Here is a 16,997-nt window from a genome sequence, read left to right as displayed (position 1 = left end):
TTTAGTATCTTCTACTAAAATGCTCAGGTTAACACCAATATTTTGGCTTTTTTTGAATGCATCATATACAATTACAGTAATATATGCTGTAATCAAAAACAACAGCATGTATCACATGCATAACACATAAACAGGGACATATAAAATAACCAAAACACCTCTTGCTGAACGAGGGGAGGTGTTTTGGTTATTACAACCTGGCCTTCTTTTTTGGAGGCCGAGATCTGATGCACATTTTTATTCAACAGGAACCAAACACTCGTCAGAAATTGACGACCCGCTTCCCGGATAAAAACTAAATACTTTTTAAAAAATAGGACACGGCTCCTTTAAGAGCTGTCAAGGGACACCACGCTGGACCTTTCGGTCCACCCCTTTCTCTTGAAAAGGGCGGACCTTTCTCCCGTTGACAGGCAGGTAACTTTCCGCTCGGCCCCACGTGGTCTTGCAACCCGCCTGCCGCAAGCCTCCATGAGCCCGGCCCCTCGCCCTTGATTGGTCGGGAGCCTCCCCCGTCCCCGCCCCTTTGAAGTGGTTGGCTGGTCGCGCGAAGGTACCACGCCCCCTGACGGCTTGACTCTGGCTGGGCTGTCCGGACTTGCGAGCTTCGCCGGTTAGTCGCAGCTCCGAGGCCGGTAGTCGGTCCTGCTGTCTATGTACTGAAGGGGGAGGGGGGTAACCCGGCAGGCTGGTGAAAATGATCCTCTGCCCCCAGAGCACGGAGCACCCCCGGGGAAAACAGTGCCAGAGGCTGCAGGTAAGCCCAACCGGCGGCGAAAGCACCGGGTGCTGCCAGCAAAACGAATGGACCCCGGACAAGGCAGGGGCTCAGTCGATCCTCCCCCCACCCCAGCTTCTTTCCAGGCAAAAGCTGCTGTAAGAAACCACCGACAAACTCTCCTTTTACCCCCGTCCCCAAATTTCAGCACGTCTATTCTGTTCCTCAAACCCATCCCCCCGGCTCCTTCGTCTGTAGCCCTGCGCTTTTGCACGGAAGAAAAGCCACCCCACTGAATTAATTGCACCCCACTGAATTAATTGCATGGCGCTTGCTTCTCCCTGAACAGGCATCGGGTCTAGCAGCACGCCCCCTTCGCTTCTCCAGTCCTGCTAAGGCTCCCCCCCCCCCCCCCGCGCCAGCATAACCGCTTGCAAGTCCTGCAGTAATACCTGGTGCTCCCTGTCCATATTCTTGGGTGAACAGAAGGTGGGTTTTGTATCCCGGGGGGCGGGGGGGTTTGCTGAAAGGCTCCTTCCCTTTGCTGCTCCAGGGAAGCTGCAGGGGCGGGGGGGCTGCAGTAGCTAAACCGGCCCTGAGGGAAACTTTGGGGGTGCAGTCGGGGTGCGTGCACGCGCCCCTGCTGCGAGAGCTGCGCGGTCCGGCTCCGGAACGCTGCCTCTGCGCGCTCGCCCTGCGCTCCCTTTGTCCTGTCCGAGGCAGCAGCAACAGCGGGGATGCGGGATGCTCCAGCCTCTTCCTCCTCCTCCCCGCCCTGCCAATCAAAGTTGTTTTTCTCTCTTTCCTCCTGCGGTTCGGCGGTTGCGCGGCTAGGGGGCGCTGCGGTTCGCCTTCTGCAGCTGGCGGGGGCGGGGGGCGCGGGGAGACAATGGACCGGCACCGGGCTGACTTGCTCGCCTCTTTATTGGGTCGGCTGCCCCTTCTGCATGGAAGAGGGGGTGTGGTTGTTCCCTTTCTTTTTTCATTCTTCTTTATTTTTTTTCTTTTGCTCCAAATTTCTTCTGGGACAGGGCCTATAGCCCTCGCCCCCCAAAGTCTAGGAACCCTAGAACATTATTTTCCAGAGTGAAAATCCCCTCCCCTGTTGGATGATGGTTTTGTCCTGTTTCCCCCCTCCCTATCATATATCCAGAGAGGCACACAGAAGTTGCATGGGATGGTCCTGGCAGCACACCTCAAATAAGTGGGTCTTTTTTGCAAAGTTTAATCCTACCTGTGTGTAGGATAGAAAGCAGTTTAGAATTGGAGTGCTCAGTTGTAAAAGTAACGAAAGTGCCCACCTTGTCATAGAATAGGATCATAGAATCATAGAGTTGGAAGAAACCACAAGGCCATGAAGTCCACCCCCCTGCCATTCAGGAAGACATAGTCAAAGGATCCTTGATAGATGGCCATCAAACCTCTGTTTAAAAACCTCCACCACCCTCCGAGGCAGCATATTCCACTTTCAAACAGCCCTGACCATCATGAAGTTCTTCCTAATGTTTCGGTGAAATCTCTTTTACTGTACCTTGGTCCTATTACTCTTTGTCTCTAATCTGCACCTGGTTTTGAAGATTCCCATCCTTTCAGGAAGATGGAATCACACCAGAATTGATATCCCTATAACAGAAGGAAAAGGGAATATTTACTTCCCAGTCCCATGTTTTGTTTTAGGGCATACTATACTGAAATGAGGAAAGTTGCTCAGAATTGCAAAAGGCAGTGTTTGTTGGTGGTGAGTGTTTTCTGGAGACGAAAAACAGTGCAGAAATTGGGGGAAGGGGGAAGGTTCCCTACAGCTCTCCTAGTCAAGAACTTTGGCACTGCAATAATCCTTGGCACAGCAGGTGTTGCTGCACAGCTGGAATCGCAGGGGATTTCTCCTGGCTGGTATTGGGAGACTAGGTGACCGTTTCTGAAGTAGCTGAATGCCCATGCTCTGGGGCTTCCCGAGCTTGTGTTAGTTCAGAGCTCAGGAATGTTGTCTGAAGGCCCTGTGGAGTCTTAAGGAGTGGAAGGGGGCCGACTGCTTTGATAAGTGGAATAGAATGATTTTTCACTATCTTCCCCCTTTCCTAGAGAGAGTCCCAGGGCCAGCAGATAGCTAAGAAAAGGGAACTTGAGGAGCGGTGCAGGGACCTTGTGGAAAATCTCCAGTGAATGAGGATGGCTGTAATGTTGCAAATAAAGCAAAAGTCTAGCTGCATCTTAACGCATAGCCCCTTTTGTTTCAATAGGAGCTTTCATGAGCCAGAGATTCCTTCAGTGTGGAAATCATTTGGAAAATGCTTATAAGGAAAATTACAGAAAGGGGAGGGAGGAGGAGTTGAGGTAGATGCACTGGTGCTTTGGCCCCCCACAGAGTGAAGTAAGAGACGACTTGCTATTACCAGCAACTTCCTATCCTTGGCCAGGAAGGATGGCAGGCTTCTGTCAATGCCAGTAGTGTAGTGGGGCAGGCTGCTGGAAGTTAATTCTCCTTGGTGGGCTTTTATTCTGGCCTAGGTCTGTGCAAGAGTCAAATGCCCTATTAGCTGCCCTCTGCTGGTACCCACTGGAGCATACAATCCATGACCTGCAGAGAGTGGCACCTGCCTTTGGCATGACTTTGGCATTTCCAGGCAGTTGATGCCGGGGCAGAAAAACTTGTTATGGAGCTTAGAGGTGACCCTGGAGTGCCGCATGGGGCTCAGACCCTGCCCTGGAAATCTCCCAAGTGGATGTGAGCCAGTCCCCATTGAGCTTGAGAAGACCAACTGTAAGGATGATGAGGGGGAAGTGGGGTGCAGGCACCCGAACATGACCCTGGGGGTTGAGGCACAGGGCTTTTGGCAAGGGGTTTTTGTTTCTCCTCCTGAGCAGGGACGGTTCAATGTGGTGTGTTACCCTTTTCCTCTCCTTAATGAAAGCAGCATAGCCTGAATGCAAATGAGCACAGTTGTTTCATTTATATGCAGAACTTTTTAAAATACTGCTCCAACAACTCTTCCCAAACTTGCATATGCAATAAATTATACCTATGTTATTTATAACTTGTACAGGATGTAGATGTAGATTCCCATCCTTTCAGGAAGATGGAATCACACCAGAAATGATATCCCTATAACAGAGGGGAAAGGGAGCACTCCAATTCTGAATTCTTCGTGTTGATGTGTTTGGGGCTGTGTAGGGATGGGTGGAGGAAGGGGAAAGTGAGGATGGGGTATGAGTCTGAAATTGTGTGCATCGAGGAATGCTGCTGTAAATTTCGTTGTGCGTGCACAATGACAATAAATGCTTATGCTAGAATCCCAGATTTGATAGCGCAGAATCTGAATTCACTTTGTGCAGATTCCAGCTCAGCATGTATTCATTTCTTTATCTTTCTTTCTTCCCTGCATCCCAGACCCGAGGTGGGTAACGCCGATGTAAAAACAATACGAAGTGATTTAATGCAGGGATGTCCAACTCTGGTGCCCCAGATGTTCATGGACTAAGATTCCCATCAGCCCCTACCATTATGGCTAATAGGCCATGCTGGCCGAGACTGGTGGGAATTGTAGTCCATGAAACGTCTGGGGCACCAGAGTTGGACACTCTTGATTTAATACAACAAACACTGTGGTACTGCACATTAAAAACAAAACTAAAAACAACGTGTACGAACTAGCTGGGTATTTCCCCTTTGCCCACGCTGGTCCAAAAGGTCTCTGGAGCAGCTGTTTTGCAGAATACGCATAGCCCAGGGCAGGAACACCCGCTTCCTCGCTGCACTTTCCCATGTCAGATGTTCCTTTCAGATATAGACCATTCCTTGCTACCACCTTCCGTGTTCCCCAAGCTTGCTGTATGCCACTTCGCCTTCTGGTCAGGCCTCCCTGATACAAACTGGTTACCCTTTGGACACTTCCTCCACACAAGGAAGAAAGGTGTAAGAAAAAACCTTTCTCTCTCTTTCTCCTCCCTACCCCAACAGGTGGCAAAGATGAGTGCGAGCGACAAGGAGCGGGCTCCCCAGTTGCTCTTTGTGAAGGCCTTGGCCAGCAGGGGGCGACTTGAGGCCATCACACAGCAGATGGGCTACCACCCGCACTATCTGGACAGTTTCCTCCGGATGCAGCATTACCTGCTGCACATGGATGGCCCCTTGCCCTTTGACTGCCGTCACTACATTGCAATCATGGTGAGTGCCAGGATTTTCCACGAGAGGAGCCTCTTCAAGAGCTGAACCAAAGCCAGGCCATCCACTGGACAGGCAGCTTATTGCTCCCCGCCCCCATCCAAGCTATGTGCATGATACTGTTTTCCTTTTGCTTGCTGCAAACGTTGTCCCTTGTCCACCGTTGCCATTTTGGAAGCCGTTCTGAATCCAAACCTCTTAAGTAGGCAAACATTCCAAGGCATCAGGTGACAGAGGGCGTCTGGCAGTAACTGGGTCATGCGTGCCAGCTCTCTTTTCAGTCACCTCAGAGGGTGTCCATGAGAGAGATTCCTCTGTCTTTCAAATAGTGGTTATATATATATATATATATATGTATTAAAAACGTGCTTCACCTCTTTTAAAATGTGCTTCACCCCACCTCTTTTCCCAATGAGGATCCAAAGCAACTTACGCTGTTCTCTTCTCCACCACTTTAGCTTTATATCAACCCTATGAGGTAGGCTAAGATAAGTGTGTGTGACTGGCCCAAGGTCACTCAGCAAGTTTCCATGTCAAAGTGGGGGTTCAGCCCTGGGTCTCCCGGATCCTAGCCTTACACTGTCCACTACACCACAAGAGAGAGAAGAAGTCGCTGAGCTGGCCTGCATGGGAAGGGTGGATGAGACTATCCTGGGCAAAAAGGCTTGTTCAGGATACTTTTCCTCTTTGGTCACGGGCATGGTGGGTCTCACCCCTCTCTTGCAGGCAGCTGCCCGGCACCGGTGTCAGTATCTGGTGAATCTACACATGCTGCAGTTCCTGCGGGTTGGCGGTGACCCTCAGTGGCTGAGGGGGCTGGATTGCATCCCCCCCAAACTCCGCAAGCTCAGCGAGATTAACAAGATCTTGGCACATCGGCCATGGCTCGTAGGCAAGGAGCACATAGAGGTAATGGCTGCGAGCCAAGCAGGAAGGGACCGGGGACAGTCGGGGGAGCACACCTTTTCTCTGTCCTGTTAGGCTGCCTGGGCTGTGGGTTCATCTGAGAGATTCAAAGGCGGCTGTTAACCACCACTGCCCCAAATTTAGGCAGATTTTGTGTAGCAGCCATGGAGGATCTAGACAAAAATCTACTGTGTAAAATTATGAGTTAACAGAGTTAGATTCTGTGTTAATATATTCTGTTGGCTGTGCAGTTTTCCAGCGCCTTTGCTGGGAGTGGGCACAGGGAAGTTGCTTTTGTGTTCACTGCTGCAAAATCTGAATTTTATCTAGGTCCAGAATTAGGGGGGGGGGGGGCTGGACTGGTCTGGCTGCGGGCTCGGTGCTAGCATTTTTCTGTGTCTCTTTCTAGAAGTTACTGAAGATCAGCGAACAGAGCTGGTCCCTGGCAGAACTAGTCCACGCGGTTGTGCTGCTCGCTCACTACCACGCGCTGGCCAGCTTTGCTTTTGGCTGTGGCTGTGAACAGGACGTGTGTCCAGAGGGAAGGGGCTTGCTGAAGCTCACCATCCCAGGGAGCCTCTGCTTCTGTGAAGTGGGCAATGGCTACAGCCAGGACCTGCTGCATCTCAACCGCAAGCGGGTCTGTCATTTCTGAGGAACGTTTTAGGGATCTGGGAAGGGGAGGAGCTGTCGGCGTGACTGGCAATCTTTGCAGAGTCAGGTCGTGGGATGCAGTGGCCCTTTTGGGCTGCAGGGCCAGGGGCAGTAGCCAGGGCTCATTAGTGAATGGCGCTTTGCCGCTTTCTCTGTTCTCCAGTCGCTGGATTCCTGTGTGGAATTGGAGTCTCTACGTGGGCGCATTCACAGGCTGCAGGTGGAGAGTGAGACCCGGGAAGAGATGAGGCTGCCAGAGAGGGAAGAAGGTAATTCATGAGATCTTTGGGGCCGGAGAGGTAAACATTTCTGGAAGTTTTGAAGGCCTTTTTCACCTCCTCAAATTTTGAGGGGCGGGGTGGATCAGATTATATTGAATACTTCATCAAACCTATACATATTTTTTTCTGCTTTGACAACTTGAAATGTATCATTTAGCACTTGAATATATAAAATGGTATTAATTGGTGTATTTATTGAAATTGAAAAAATAAATGCCTTTTATTTCCAGTGTTTCTTGTAGGGAAAAAAAAGGTCTAATATTAGAATGAGGGAGGGTGCCGCAAACACGTTGCACCCCATGCTACCTTAACATTAATTTACACCATTTTAGAGGTAGGAAAAAGTAAAAAAAAAAAGAATAAAAGGAAAACCTTTGTTTCCTGGGTTGTTGCATCTTTCTTTGAGGCTGCAGAGCATGAACAGCAATGCTTTGTGGGTGCGTACTTAAGTGCTGTGGTGTGTCTTTTTCCTTTCCAACCTGCCTTTTGCTTGTGTGTATATTCTAGGTTTTGATGAAGAAATTATGGGCCCTGCAGATCTCTCCTGTTACGTTCAAGACCCCAGCTTTGGATACCAGGACTTTGCTCAGCGTGACGAGAATCAGACACAGATTTTCCGTGTCCAGGTGGGTTTTGCCACTATTGCCTGCTTAGGAGGGCCATGGTATGAGTTGGTGGGGGGAGAGATAAGGGATGAATCTGGTTTTACCTGGACCTTTCTTTCCTCAACGCACTGTAGTTCCAACCTGGCCTTCTCCTTCTTTGATCTTCTCCCTCATTCTTCCTGCATTCCATTCTTGGCAGGATTACTCCTGGGAAGATCATGGCTTCTCCCTGGTGAACAGGCTGTACTCGGATATTGGGCATCTGTTAGACGAGAAGTTCCGGAAGGTTGATGGCCTCCAGAGCTGTGCAATGGCAAAGCGGCAGGGCTGCGAACATGCCACGTTTAAGCGTGGGATTTGGAACTATATCCACTGCATGTTTGGCATCAGGTACTTGCCTCTCCATCTTCTGGGGGTGATTGTGGAGTTGGAAGGGAGGAAAGTCAGATTTAGCTCCCTAGAAACTCTGAATGACTTGCCAGCTTGTAACATTGGAAAAGGACCCCTCACAACCACCTACGTCTTAGAGAGGCACAAGCCTAGACTGTCACTATTGCCCTGACAATCCATGATATTCAGATCTACAAAGCTGCGAATGGCTGTTTTGATAGTAACACTGGCTGGCTCAAGAGTCACTCTGCAAGCAGGGTTAGGCAATGGGCTAACTTGCCTTCATCACATCTCCGTCCCAGTCATTTTAGCATCTGCTGCATGCAGTGGGTGGAGGGGAAATAAGAGCTTGTCTGTGTGCCTTGGCTGGGGAGGGACAGCCAGGCCCCTTTCAGAGACAGGAAGTATGAAAGTTTCTCTGTTGCTGAACTCAAGTGAACACTTCTCCCGAGCTGCCTGAGCTTTGGTTGAAAAAGAGACAGGCAGTGTTCCTGTGCGGGTCTCAGCATTTCAGAGTCTAGTTTGCAGCTGTGCTCACGTGTGCCTTTTTACAAAAAGAGCAGGGGCTTCATTTTCCTGTCACTCACTCTGCAGGTACGATGATTATGACTACGCAGAGGTGAACCATCTCCTGGAACGCATACTCAAGCTCTACATAAAAACTGTGACCTGCTCTCCAGAGAAGCTGAATCCTGAAATGTTTGAACGCTTCTGGAAACAGTTTAAGCACAGTGAAAAGGTGTGTGTGGGTGCACAATTTACAGTGGGCAGAGGCTTGTGGGCAAGGACTGTGGGTGCCATGAATTTGTTTCTCAGCAGTTTCCAGAATATGGAAGTGACCATTGCAAAGGTGATGGAACAGTAGCAGCAACCAGCAAGGTGGCATCCACACCTGGCCCATTTGGCCCATTTCAGCCGCTACTGTTCTGTAAAATGCTACAAGTAGAATTAAGAATGGATTTGCATAATACCATAATGTTTTGCACACATGCTCCTTTCTGCGATTCCAGGTCCCATCGGTAAAGCCCATGTTTATTCAGTTTACTGTAGATGTTGTGCGTTTTTCAGACTTGTAGTCACGGTCTGATAGTTTTTGCTCCTAGCATTTTGCACACATCTATGCCTGGCATTCTCTGAAGCAAAAACTACCAGACCATGGAACACTTGGGAAAACTCACAACACTCTGTTGATTCTGCCCGTGAAAGCCCCCAACAAAACATCCGTTTACTGTGTTTATTCAGATGTACTATTCAGCTAAGATTCTGCTTCTCCCTGCAAACTGTCCCTTCAAAATTTTGCTCCTCTTCTTCACAGCTGCTTAACTCACTCCTGTTCCCCTTCAAATGGATGTAGCATTCTTGAACCAGTCCTTACTTAGAAATCACTTTGTAATGACCAATTCTTGGTTATAAGGGAATGAGATACTAATTCACTTTGCAATCAAAGTGACTGCTAAGCATGTTAACTACTACTCTCTGCCCAAAGCCCCCGGCCACACATCCGGCTTGCACTCAACCCCTCCACCTGCCACCTCCTTGTGGAACAGTCACCAGGTGCCCCACCACACCCTGTGGCCCTCCCTCTTGCCCACCTGTCAACTGGTTCTTCTTGGATGTGCACACAGCAGCAACAGTGGCAGCATCTCCCTCAAGTGACCAGAAGGACATATCCTCTGTGGCGCTGATCATTGGCAGGTGGCTGAGCCCCAGGCCAGAGGCATATCTAGGAAAAATGGAGCCTGGGGATCTGAATTTTCCACACACCCCCTCCACAGGTGCCCAGGTCTACTGCCCAACATCCAGGTCTACTGCCTGGACCTCACACCGGCATCCAGGTGTACTGCTCAGAGCTGACACCTGCGTCCAGGTCTACTGCCCGTGTAGTCATTACTCCATGTCCCTATAAGCGGTACGCCCCTGCCTGAGGCAGCATACAAGGCGCGCTCGCCTTCTCACTTGCTGCCACACGTTGCCTGCTTTTGTGGCCAGCATGTGGTGTGGCATGGTGTTGGTTGGCAGCAGCAGAGACTCCGGAGAATGCAGCATTATCACGCCCAGCCGACTGGCAGCTCAGTGGTGGTGCAGCTGCTTGGCCTCCTCTGGCGGGCAGGAGCCCCCCATGTAACAGCCACATTGGGTATCAACCCCCTAGGTATGCCACTGCAGGTAAAGTTCAATTCAAGAATGCTTCAGTTACTATAAGCAACTGGGAACTAAGGAGTGAAGCAGCTGTAAATCAAAGGAGCAAAATTTCATCTGCAATTACTTTGGCTGAAAAGAAAGAAGCAGTAATTAACCATCACTCTCCTAAAACAGGAACTGATGTTTCAGTATTTATTGGGGAATACTGCGGCCACACCAAGTGAATAGAAACTCTAATTAGATTGGGTGAGTGTGAGAGGCAGAGGAGAGTAAGCTCATGCCAGATATGTGATGGGGGACAACTCTGTTGTAGCAGCTGAAGAATGCCTCCTGGTTGGTTAGTCTTCTGCATGGGAATGCCAGGAGAAGCGGAAAGCCAAACTGGCCAAACATTAAAGCAGCGCTGTTTCCTTGAATGGGAGTAGACAAGAAGCGGTCCTTTCAGAGAACTGGGCATGTGGTACTCATCCCTTCACAGGCCATACAATTTTGCTTTTAATAGCTAAGCATGTTGGACTTCAATGCCCATTGTACTCTGGTTCTGCAATGTTAATTCCTCCTCCCCGCCCCCGCCCCTTCTATGAATTCTGTGGCTCTCACTGTTCTGCTTAGCAAAGACTTTAATTCATGGGGTTTTTTTCCCTTAAGAGGTTGGCTTTATTTTAAAGACCTTGGCCTGGAGGGGGGGAATTGATGTCTATGAATGGTTTTTTTTTCCTTTTAAAAAATATTTTTAGCCCATTTTCCCCCTGAACTAAGGGGCCCCCAAGTGCCTTGGGGTTTGAGAATTTTGGAGCAAAGTGCGGGATAGTTTTTCTCTCTCCTAACCAAAATACTGTATTTGATCATAGTCCTTGAAATGTTCAATGTGATGTTTTATTTCAAAACAGTACAGCGTGGGAGGAAATTTTATTTATTTATACCTTATTTCCACCAACCTCTCCCCCGAAAGGGTTACAAAATTGTTTTTCCTTCCTCCATTTTAGGACAAGCTGAGAGAGAAGGACTACTCCAAGGTCACCCAGTGATCTTCCGCAGTGGGGTGGGAATTTGCACCTGTGTCTCCCAGAGCTTAGTCCAGAAGTCTAACATAATGTGTAACACCATCTAAAGGGGTTTTTAGAAATTGATGCAGCCTGACTCTTATTTCCTATTAGTTAGTTATTGTTCAATTGCAGTTGGGTGAGGCAGGAGAGAGACCTAGAGCAGGGCTAATACCTGAAGATGCCAAGTGTATAGATGTGTGTATTCTCACAGACAGTTAGGATGCTTCAGACTTCTCCTCTTTCCTTCACAGGTCCACGTGAACCTTCTCATCCTGGAAGCCAGGCTTCAAGCAGAACTGTTGTATGCTCTTCGTGCGATTACTCACTACATGGTCTCCTAGAAGGGGTGCTGGTGACCCCCTTTGGGGCAGAGGACTCATGCGCCATGGCATTCACCCACCATGTTTACTTGACAACATTCCCTTCCCTTGTGGGGTGTGAGGAGAGACAAAACACCCCTTTTCATGTGCAATTTCCAAACTGGGACTCGGAGGGGGAAGATATTCGAAGGTTGTGTGCAAAGACATTTGTGCCCAGTTTAGCAGTGTTGGAAGTTGAACTCCCTTCCTGCTGTCCATCCCTGTGGGCAGCTCTGTCTGCTGAAGAGAGTGGCTGGCCACAAACTGACCCCCCCCCCCCCACACACACACACTTTTCGCTATACAGGGCAAGGTAGTCAGTGCAATCTCCTCCAACCTTGATCCAGTGGCAGTAGCTCTGTCTACTGAGACATCCCTTACAGTATTAGGTGGGCCTCTCTCTGCCTCCCCACTCTATTCTTGACTCTTATTGTTGTGCCAACTCGACCCACTCCTGGGAAAGACTCAGCCTGCTCTTGGACACTCTCTTGTTGGGGAAAGCGGGAAGAAAAGGTGGCGTGATTTCTTGCTTCTGGTGGAGGTCCTGGTAGGGCTTGGTGAGGTCTGTCTTCTTTTTAGACCTTATTCTGGCCTAAGATAAGGTACATATGTGTGTGCATGGAGGAAACGTGTTGTATTGTTTGCCTGTGAGAGCTCCGGCTCCTCACTCTGCACAGTTTTTCTCCCTGGCTAGAGTCTTCCTACCTGTTCTCCTTACTAGCTATTTCCTCTGGCCAAAGTCCCCCACTTGCTCAGCACCCACTCCTTTAACCCTTACAAAGCTCATTTTTGTTTGAGTGGTGGTTGGAGAGAGCAGCTTCAGACCCCCCCTCCCCCCAACCCTCCTCCATTCTACTTGATATGAACACCCTTCCCAATCTGGCTTTTCTTCATGGCTTCTCTGTACTTCCATGAGCCAGCAAGGGGACAGGGGGTGTCCAAGGGTTTGAATATGTGCCCCCAATGATTTTTTTTTCTTCCAAGGGGTCCATTGTGATGACATAAGCTACATCTGTGATGGCTTCCTGTAATCTGTGCTCTTGCTAGGAGCTCTCTGCTAGCAGAGAAGCGGGTGGGAGGGGGGGAAGACTGGTGCTCTATTTTTAAAGCTGGCATGTGCCACTCGGCAAGTCCAATAGAATACTCCCCTGGCTGGCATGCTGCAGTGGCGACCCTTTTTCTGGGTATTTGTGTATGCACATCGCCTGGATCACTGCACGGAAGCTGCATCTCTTGGAAGGCTTGGGGGGTGTAGGGGCCTGGCGGAGGGATGCCAGAGGGTCACTGCAAAGTGGGGAGTGGGCTTGTCACACAGGGCATCAGCTAACCTGTTTACTGTGTAAATGTTTTTGGGGAGGGGGTGGGGGACAGAACACTGTATGGGGAAGAAAGTAAAAGCCTATTTTTGCTATAAATATAACTGTTTGACACGGAGCCAGCTTGGTCTTGTCTGTCTCTTGGGGAGTTGAGATGCAGCAGTAGTGGCTAAGGGCTGGGGTGAGCTGATGGCAGTGTGACCCCCCAACCAAGTGTTCTGCGTAGCAAAGGAAATCCTTTAATTTGAAGACAGCAGAATATAACATAGCTCATTGCTGGTATGTTAAGCTAAGCAGGGCCCAGCCCCAGTGGGAGAGTGCCTGGAAGACCCATCAAAGGTGCAAATAGAGAATAGATGCAAGTGTCATTCCTGTCTGTTTTTTTCTGGTAGCTTAAAACTTCCCACCATTGGGCTTTAGTACATGTACCAAGTGCAAGGAAGAAGAAGAAGAGTTTGGATTTATATCCCCTCTTTCTCTCTGAGAGACTCAAAGGGGCTGACGATCTCCTTGCCCTTCCCCCCCTCACAACAAATACCCTGTGAGGTTGGTGGGGCTGAGAGAGCTCAGAAGAACTGTGACTAGCCCAAGGTCACCTAACTGGCATGTGTTGGAGTGCACTGGCTAATATGAATTCCCCAGATAAGCCTCCACAGCTCAAGCGGCAGAGCGGGAAATCAAACCCGGTTCCTCCAGATTACAGTACACCTGCTCTTTAACCACTGCGCCACTGCTGCCTTGCCTCTTTGGTACTAACTCCAGCAATGAGTGACAGGAGATGTTCTTTGTGTTCTCTGAAATCAAGACATTTAACCAACTTCATGAAAAAAAAACGTGGTGCCCCCGCCAAATTGGGAAAGGGATACACATAGAAGGGTTTTTGACTTCCTGTGACAAGATAACCTCCTATTTTGGACATAGATTAGAATGCTTGTATTTGAAAACTTTTTTGTCACTTTTCTGCCTGCTTCAAAGTCTCTAAGTTGGCAAGCATTTCAGACATTAAAAAGCACTTAAAACTTAAATACATATAAAATATTTAAATCAAATAAACATACAACAATGAGAAGGGCTAATTAGAGTTAGTGAGGGAATGGTAAGCAAAACAATAGGGGATAGATAAACCTTCCTGCAGTGGGCATTCCAGAGTTTTTGGTGCCTTTTTGATGCCTTTTTGGGTTACTACCCTTCTAGCTCAGATGACACAGGCACCCAAAGCAGGTCCTCCAAAGATTACTAGAGTGGTCAGACACGTTAATCTAGGACAGTGGTGGCGAACCTGTGGCACAGGTGCCAGATGTGGCACTCAGAGCCCTCTCTGTGGGCACACGCAAACAGAGTGTGTCCCCCCCCACATCTAGGTTGGCCTGGGCCACTGGGCTCAATTATTAGCATTAAACCTAAGATCTAGTTTTGTGGAAGCAGTGTAGGCAACCCTGTTAAGCGCTGTTAAACTTTTCATGCGAAGAACTAAAGCGTGATCCTTTACCTGGGGTAAGCTCGGTTGCTGGCAATGGGGCTTGCTTCTGAGTAAACCCTCCTAGGGTCGTGATTCACCCGTTGGAAGAGTTGCACAGTTGCTTCAAAGCAAAGACAGCGACTACCACCAATCTTACTCCGGAGTAACGCACGTCTTGGAGCCAACCGTTTTTTCTACACGAAAACCTCAGTATTCAGGTTAAATTGCCATGTTGGCACTTTGCGATAAATAAGTGAGTTTTGGGTTGCAATTTGGGCACTCGGTCTCGAAAAGGTTCGCCAACACTGATCTAGGACTACCTTGTCCTTCAGGTGTCCCTTACCCAAGTGATATTAGGCTTTAATAGTCAATAGAAGCACCTTAAGTCAGGCTCACAAGCTAACTGGAACCAGTAAAAATGGAATATAAATGAAATGTTATGGGTCCTACAATCTGTTGCAGTCACCATTCTGTAGTAGCTATAGCTTCTGGATAATGTTCAAGGGCAGCCCCGCATAGAACACATTGTCACAATCTAATCCAGGTATTTACATCAACTGCAGTGCAGCAACATCTTTCCTGCACAGGAATGGCCACAGCTGTCTTTTCACCTAAAGCTGATTAAAGGTGTCTCTGGCTACTATTGTCACTCATTTAGCCAACAGCAGTCCTGGATCTAGTCGTACCCCTAAGCTACAAGCCCACTCCTTTGAGGGAGAGCAACCCCATCCATAGCAGGCAATAGATATCCCAGTTCCTAGGTCAGACTATCCACACCACCAGTAGCTTCTCTGTTTTGCCATGATTAGGCTTCTCAATCATCCCAAAACTGCCTCTGGACACCTTTCATGTTTACCAGTCTTGGGACCTGTTGGAACTATACTATAGAGCTGAGGGAGACCAAGAAAAAATATCACTCCTTACGACTTCAATAATTTTATAAAGATCAGTTGTAATTTCCCTCAAACCACTCACAAATCCTCCGAGGAAAAGCTGAAGGAACTATGTCTCTCTCACCTGGAGAAAAGAAGATGATGGAGGGGAGATGTGCTGAACAGTGGCATATCTTCTGAAGATGGTGCCCAGAGCAAGTGTTGAGCTAACTGGCCCCCAACCCCATGTAGAATTGGGAGTGGTGCAGTTCAAGCCTGGCCTTGGTTGGGTCTAGCTTTAAACTGCAGGCTCCAGCTCCAAAGCCTGCCGCTTAATGCTGAACCCAATCAGGCCAAGCACAGCCTTGAACTGCAGGCTGTGCCTTGCCTGGGGCCGCTTTTATACTGCTGGCAATGCCTCTGAAGCTCCACCTCCAAAGTCACATGGACCTCAGAGGCGGAGCCAGCAGTACAAGGCTGGATCTACACAGGGCACAGCCTGCAGTGCAAGGTTGGTATCTGCTTGCTGGGATCCAGCTTTAAACTGCAGGCTTTCAGGAGGAGCCCATGGTTTAAAGCTAGACCTGGCAAAGCCCAGTCTAGAACTGTGCCTCCTCAACTTCATGTGTAGTTCAGGGTGGAGTGCAGTTTACCAGTGGGGGCACAGGGATTGTGGGGAGGCTCTAGGCTGCCTGGTGCTCCCCTTCAAGCAGCAGCCAGAGCTTGAATCCTGGCTTTCCCCACCCTAGTTACAGCTTGGTGCTGAAGCTCTTCAGATACCAGAAGGGCTGGTCCATGGAAGATGACAAACTCTTTTCTCTTGTCCCAGAGGGCAAGAGGAGATGCAACTGCCTTGTTACAGAAGGGCAAGATAGTGAAAATTCATAACAGTAGTTTGACAGTGGAACAGGTTACCCGGGGGGGGGGGGCACTCTCACTCTGAAAATATTCTAGAAGAAACTGAACATCTTTTGGAAATGCGATGGCACAGAGTTGTGCGTGTGTGGTCAGGGAGCAGAACGGGATGGCCTGAAGGCTTCTGGGATTCATCTTTCTTCCTGAAGCTCTGGATGCAGCTCTAAACCAACTTGGAAGGTGGCAGATGCCATAACACCCCTTTCTTTTGTAGGGGGTTACATTTAGCTTTCCTGGCTGGGAATGAGTGAAAGTAACAACAGTCCAAACAAAGTGAATCTGTGTTCTCTGCATGGGCAGTGTTTGCAACAAAATGTTCAATATTCTCAAATTCTAGGAGTAGAACTCTGACCTCCACCACCCCCAACTTGTACTTGTTTTCAGGGCAGCTGCAAAAGACAGCGCAATGGTGCCTGAGGTTTCAGACTGAACTGCAAAAGGGTGCAATTCTTCCATTCAAGTACGGAAACAGGCCTTCGCACCCACTCCCTAGGAAAGCTAAAAATCTCTATGAGGCTACCTCATTTCCCCACCACTACTTCAGCACTATCACAGTAGCCACCTATGCCCATTTTTCTGGCTGAAGCTGAGCCCATCCACCTGTTTTGAGGAAAGAGAGGACAGATATAAAGTGCCTTGCAGTGAGATATCTAAATAAGGATGTGTTACCTGGAAAAAGATGCTTTCCAGAAAGTGTATTTATTGCACAAGCAAAATGTTTTCCAAATCCCTCTAACGCACAGCTATTTTTCCCACCTGCTCTATCACGTCCGTTATTTTTAATTTCTAGGTTTTTTTATGTTAATAGCTACAATTCCAAACTTTATTAAAACACGCGACTCCCTTTGCCAAAGCCAGTCCTCTCTTCCTACTGCACACATTTTCACGGAATAAAGTAGAGGAGAAAACCTAGCAAACAGCTAACTTTTTTTAACTGGGCGGGGGAAGGGGAGGGAAAAGAAACCACGTGCCAAGAGTGGAGCCTGCAGTCGGAGAGTTCCAGGTGGTCAAGGGGCATCTTCAAAAAGAGTTTCCGTATTTGCAGTTCCCGCCTGTCTGTGGACGGTCACATCCTGGAGAAAGGCAAATGCAGGGCGCGGTGCAGGAGTCAAGTTCGGATCCAAGTTCCCCAGCCGGACTCCGCCCTGTTCGAAGAGATCCTCCCCTCCGGC

The 16,997-nt window shown here is 48.9% G+C and overlaps 1 protein-coding gene across 1 annotated transcript; it reads left to right on the top strand.

Annotated features, from left to right (window-relative positions):
• Nucleotides 1–571: 571 nt before the first annotated feature.
• On the top strand, nt 572–12,697 carry LOC125442764 (sestrin-3-like). The gene is made up of 9 exons (XM_048514423.1): nt 572–757; nt 4,677–4,883; nt 5,607–5,789; nt 6,196–6,426; nt 6,604–6,709; nt 7,229–7,347; nt 7,526–7,716; nt 8,311–8,455; nt 11,156–12,697. The coding sequence occupies exons 1-9, from the start codon at nt 698–700 to the stop codon at nt 11,243–11,245; spliced, it is 1,332 nt and encodes a 443-aa protein (XP_048370380.1). The 5' UTR covers nt 572–697; the 3' UTR covers nt 11,246–12,697.
• Nucleotides 12,698–16,997: the final 4,300 nt, after the last annotated feature.

Source organism: Sphaerodactylus townsendi, linkage group LG13, assembly GCF_021028975.2.
Source record: "Sphaerodactylus townsendi isolate TG3544 linkage group LG13, MPM_Stown_v2.3, whole genome shotgun sequence".
Classification (NCBI taxonomy): Eukaryota; Metazoa; Chordata; class Lepidosauria; order Squamata; family Sphaerodactylidae; genus Sphaerodactylus; species Sphaerodactylus townsendi.
Note: the sequence above shows the minus strand (reverse complement) of the source record. Positions and strands in the feature narration are given on the sequence as shown.